This window comes from Petromyzon marinus, chromosome 28 (assembly GCF_048934315.1).
Source record: "Petromyzon marinus isolate PM22_M1 ecotype Great Lakes invasive population chromosome 28, UKy_Petmar_22M1.pri1.0, whole genome shotgun sequence".
Lineage (NCBI taxonomy): Eukaryota > Metazoa > Chordata > Hyperoartia > Petromyzontiformes > Petromyzontidae > Petromyzon > Petromyzon marinus.
Window position 1 is genome coordinate 7225617 of NC_133694.1, and position 6060 is coordinate 7231676.

Sequence of the window (6060 nt, forward strand, 5' to 3'; positions counted from 1 at the left end):
CAGCACAGCAGCAGCAAAGACAAAGCCCCCCCCACCAATCGCCTTATTAGATTGTTGGAGCAAGTGCTGTTAGCGAGCAAATATGACGGCTGGCATGGCACACGAAGGGGTGGCGTGGGTTGTGTCTCACCAGGGAAGATGTTTACACACCGCACGAGGCGCTCTCTTTTGAAGTTGAGCCGACCTAGCAGAGACCCAGGACCAGTTAAAATATTTGCCACTGTTATTGATCGGGAGTGGGAATCTAACTCGGGTCGCCAGGTTAGTGTGTGTTGTGGGGGTCACTGCCCCCCCCCCCAACACACACACACACGAAAGGCCATGTACACATGCAATATTGTTTGCATTAAGATTCTTCTGTTAATAAGGATTCAGAGAGCACGCCTTCACAGTTGCTTCATGTCACGCATATTCGCCCATTAATCTTTTTTTTTAAACATACCTCAACAAAAACCCACGCGCTGTGGTGAAGGATTGTGGGCGAGTCTTAAAAATATCACCCAGCAGACACTCAGTCTCTTCAGATCTCGGAAGCTAATCCGGTTGGAGCCTGGATAGTGTTAGGATGGGCAAGCACCATGCAAGCCCGGTTGTCGTAGGCGGCTGTGGGGTAGTGCTAGGTGGTGGTCAGCAGAAGTCAGTGCAGCAAAATCCATTGTTGTACTGTACTTCGGTTCCACGTCTATGCTCAATGCCTTCACCAACTCACACTGACCAGCGTGGTGAAGTATGGTAAAATTACCCCCCCCCCACGACCCGCACGGCGTGGCGAGGCTCTCATCCAGCAGTGGATTGACAAAAAGGGCTGTACGTGTCCGTGGCACAATCACAATATGGGTACTAAAGATAATACATTAAAAAAAAAACACGTCGAGATTCGATACCATTTCGGTCCATCAGCCTATGTGCCCTTCCAAGTATTGTTATTTTTTTCCAGCAGCATTCGTTTAAGCAGCAAACTGTGAACCGATTTCGACTTCTCGGAGTCGCATCAGCACGGCTCGGGCCGTTAATCAAATGTCACTGGGTCGAACGAACACGCTGTTAAAACAAATTCTGATTTCATTCGGGGCTAGGGAGACATGCAATGGTATTACCCGTAAGCCTCCAGGACTCCACGCAGCTTTTGTACGAATGTACTGTGAAGAGAGAAATCCTGATTTAAAGCTTTCGTGACTGCAGGGATTCATCTTCTTGGTTCTTTCGATAAAGTCAAATAACACATAATGAAATATTTTTTTTTATATTTTATTTGAATTTTTATTTTATTATGTTTTCTTTTTCTCATTTTATTATTTCCCTTCTACGTTACTTTACCGAAAGAACCAAGAAGAAAAGATATCCTGCTTATTAAATTCTGCAACCCAGCAACATGCATGTATCCAGTCATTCTCTGCTTATGAGACTCTGAAAGTTAAAACCGGCCCAGCAGGGTGCAGGGTTTGATTACTGCTCGAAGATAGATCTTTTTTTTTTTCAAAAGCAGCACATAGGCTGATGGGCGAAAATAATTATTTGTATCTGTTTTAGCCTTTAACTTTATTTTAAATCATGGATTTCTCTTGTGAACTTTTATTTTTTACAAAATGGTCGGTTAAATTGGCAACGCTGAACCAAATCGATAAGCAAGGCAATTTTCTGTGAGAATTATTTCTCTTGTTTTGAAAACGGACACAACATGGGCTTTTTAATGAAGATAATATTATCATTCCGGGCACATTTGCCCGTTGCTCCGTATCCCGGTAAGACATGGTGCTGTGTTCCCTTTCTCCCGTTTTTTGTTGTTGTTGTGAGATGCAGACATAACAAGACACCGCTTCATCCCAACACTATGCTTCTGTAAAATAAAAACGCTACAAGGCCATTGTGGGAAAGTGCACCAAGTAATTTGCTAAGTGAGGTTAAAAATCTGTTTCAATGACAGCTGCTAAGCTCTCTCTGGCTTATCGAGAAAGGTTTGGTATGTTCTTGGATTTAAACATTGTTTTGTATGATATGCCAAAAGAGTCGAGAGCAATTTAGATATTTTCTTGGATGATTTGGCATCTCGGGAGTCGAGCACACACTGTGTGTGCGTACCCAGTGTACATGTACAATGTGTATGTATCACGTGACACGTGATTATGAATCATTCATCTAGTTTTGCAAATCTACTGAGTATTCCTTTAAAGTACGCTATAATTATTGGCGGTGGGAAGGACTGTACAGAGTGGTGCAGACGGTACAGATGTCTTGTGACCCCCAGTTAATTATATAAAACGTAATGTTTTAAATAAGCTTTATTTAAAACAACAAATGAATATGCAAAGGAAAACAAAAATTAGGGGTCAATTCATGGGGGGGGGGGGGTCACAAGACATCTGGACCACGCTGTACAGTGTCACAATCAATAATTAATGAGACTATTTATACCGGAGGAATCTGATGAGCTTTGCAGTTCTTTTTCACATAACGTTACAACAACAAACAGCACAAAAACATGATAGGCGTACAAATTACAATACATATAAACAAATCACCCAAACACATAAATACAACCGAGCCATCCCCATCCTACCGGGCAAAGGCCACTGTGGTATTAATTTATTTTTCAGAAGCGACCTGGCCACAAATGATAGCTCAACAAAGTGGCCCATTATTTGGACAATTATAGCATCAATATATTAAAAATAATCTCAATGCATGTTTCTGAAGTCACCCCCCCGCCCCCCCCCCATCTCAACTGCCATAATAATTTGTGAAATAAATGTTGCCAGTCATTACAGAGGTATCGTGCGCGCTTACTTAAACAATCTCTATTCCATTGCCAGGGCTAGGGGCCAGAGATTATCATCTTAATTTTTCGACCCGATTTTGTTTTCCCAATAGATCAAAAGAATGGCCACGATATCAATTATCTTGAGGGCCCGAGGTCAGCGGTTCCCAACCTGTGATACGCGGACCCCTGGTGGACCGTGAGGCTACTACAGGGAAAAGACAAAATACAAATTATAGGAACGTAAATCTTGATTTGAAGCTTTTGTGACTGCAGGAATCCATACTCTTTGGTTCTTTCGGTAAAGTCACGCATAATTTACTCGGACAAATGCGGACAATAAGATCTGCCACGAAAGCGACAAACATAAAAAAGAGGCGTTTGACTGTACACGTGCACACAGTACATATATACGGCTGTCAATCCACTGCTGGATGAGGGCCTCCCTCATCGCGTCGGTCGTGGGAGATATTTGACCTGAGCTCACCACGCTGGTCAGTGTGGTTTGCTACATGAACGTGTATAATACACCGATGGAAATTGCTGCCCTCTGTTGAATACGAGCAATGTCATTCCGAAATATCCGTGTCTGTTACATTTATCTTCTTTGTCCGTGAGATTCCAGCGGCTGAATTTTTAATTAATATTAGTGCAGGGGTTTTTTGTTTGTTTTCACAACGCTGGTTATTGCATACGCTATCACAGCACATTTGTATACATGTTTTACCACAAGTATGCGTGGTCAATGCACACTCGATGCATTGCAATAGGGTGTTTGAACATATGTACACCTCCAGTATTACTACCGTAAAAAAGGGTCCCATAGATCAAATGTTTACTCTTGGCCGCATCATCTTCTTCTCGTGTCCTGCTACCACAGTCACGTGTTTATCCAGTATTGGGCACATGATAATGGCCAGCGGCAGATCAGAATCAGAATATTCCTTGATACTGGAGGAATCCGATGAGCTATGAAGCTCTTTTTCACAGATGTCCAGTAGGGGCAGGTCAGCAGAAAACAATACGAAAAACGATATCAGTGCAAAATAGAGAATATGGCAAGCAAGTCACTAAATGTACATAAATAATAAATATTTGATTTCTAGAAGTCCGAATAATCAACATTGGGCAAGGCAGCAAAAACAACAAAACAGTCCCAGACCACGCCAAGATAACACACAGTAGTAGTCCCTCAATAAAATGTCACATTAACATTGAAAAATGTAGATACACAGGTAATGATCAAAGTTAGACATCGCGTTCGCAAGACGTGGTGTAACTTTGGTACGTGATGATATTAGTACCCGGTCTGTAGCCCTGGCAAGGACAAGGCTGGCTGAGAATGGTGCTGCCATAACCCACACCTGCGTGCCCAGCGCTGGGCTGTACCTGTAATAGGTGCTCTCTAACGGCCCCCTTGCCCCCATAACCGTGCTCTCTAATTGCACGGGTCTCGGCTGCTGTGCGTGCGAGTGTAGGCTTATCAGAAGTGGGTGCGTGAGAATGGACCCGAGCCTCCCCTGCAGGGCATGGCCTACACCCACGAGCAGCTCTTCTTCGTTGCCTTCGCACAGGTGAGTACGTAGTCCCCAATGCCATCGGCTCAGCCAGCGGTGAAATTGGGGCCGCCCAGAGAGGGGGTGGGTGGGTGGGTGGTGGGGAGGGGGAGCAAGTGGGACAATTTTCACCAGGGGGGCCTCACGCTGCAGAGGGCCCCACAAGGGGCCCGTGGATGGTGGAGTAAGAAGGGGCCCCGCGCGACATGCTGACCCCGGGCCTCCAGGAACCGCTGGGCTGTACTGGCAGTGAACCTGGTGGGTCTAGGGCACGACAAAGATCACAGCTTCCCTGCTCTGTGGATGCATGGTTCCCAGGGCTATGCCATCACAGCCACTCTGCCGTGCACCTAATTTCATCCTGCTCACTGAGCAAACATTTAAAAGTGGAAGTAAATCAAATTTAGACTGCCACATTATTATTTATATTTGTCCTTTTGGTAAGCAGGATACGTTATTTGGAAGGACGTACTGTATATATTAATGTAATTCGAATACATAAATTAAAGAAAAAAAAACACGTTAATGATATTCACCACTCAGCCTAGAGTTCGGTATTGAATCCATATATGGCACGGAAATACAGCATATGTCCATAACAATGCAGACATTTGAGTGGTTCCAGTGTTGAGCATTTTAATAGCGTTGGGTTAAGGTTGGGGTTAGGGTTAAGTGATTTCGTGACAAACTATGACGGATTGAATCCTGACTTATTGACGAGGAGTCAATCACTTGTTTTCATTCATGAGGAGGGCTAATGCCCAAAATGAAATTTAATCAACATTGTTTTATTTTATTTCTATAAGTCGAGTAACTTCTAATTTCGCAAAACAGAATTGTTTATCCTTAACAGACCACTGGTGCCCTTTGCACTGGACTGCGATGTATGTGCTGATTAAAGTGTCGGTGATTAGATGGGATTTGTCATATGTAGCTTTCTCCTGTTTGTCATTCACTGCATCCTAAATGTATTTTTTTAAACAATATTAATGACGGCTGCATGATTAACCGTGTCGTTAGCAGCAACAATGGATAAATTGTTATTCCATACATTTTCCAAATAATGGAACCATCATCATCATCATCAGCCATGGTTAATGCACTGCTGGGTGAAGGCCTCCCCAACCCGCCTTCATCACTTATGGTCGGTCCCGCAATCCACCCAACACTTGATCGTGAGCTGATTTCATCGCTCCATCTCTGCGGTTGACGTATTCTCAGGCGTGTTCCTTTGCATTAACGGTACAAAACTTTGAATTGAAAAAAAAAACACCAATTGGCGTTTGCACGTAGCGTAACCACGGGCGAACTCTGGCGATTGATTCAAAGCTGTCGGGGATTAATTAAGCAGTGTGCATTCTCTTCTCAGAACTGGTGCATGAAGAGAAGACCGCAGTCTCTCTACCTTCAGCTGCTCACAGACAAGCACTCTCCCGAGAACTACAGGTGCCCCACTTAAAACTGACCACCAGCCGAAGAGTTCGGTGCGGTGGTTCACACACTTCGCTTAGCAGCTAAGGTTGTGAGTTCAAAACGTGGTTTTGGGGTCGTCTCCACTCATCATCCTCGTGAAATGGATCTTGGAAATATCTGTAAGGGGAAGGAGGCGGAATTAAGATATTTCCGCCTTAGCGGCGGTATCTAATATTCCCAAAAATGTAAGGGACGCAGGGCACAGATGGTTTGGGCACGTGTTGCGAAGAGATGCAATTAGAAGGGCTTTGGAGATTAAAGAACCACAGACTCACA

General features: G+C 44.1%; 1 protein-coding gene across 3 annotated transcripts in view; it reads left to right on the top strand.

The window, feature by feature from the left end:
* ECEL1 (endothelin converting enzyme like 1) overlaps nucleotides 1-6060 on the top strand; it is a 37889-nt gene that overhangs the window by 25490 nt on the left and 6339 nt on the right. For all 3 annotated transcript variants that reach the window (XM_032962260.2, XM_032962259.2, XM_032962261.2), the window contains exons 16-17: nucleotides 4234-4329; nucleotides 5681-5757. In XM_032962260.2, coding sequence (XP_032818151.2) covers nucleotides 4234-4329; nucleotides 5681-5757 — 173 coding nt within the window. The remainder of the gene's footprint in view (nucleotides 1-4233; nucleotides 4330-5680; nucleotides 5758-6060) is intronic.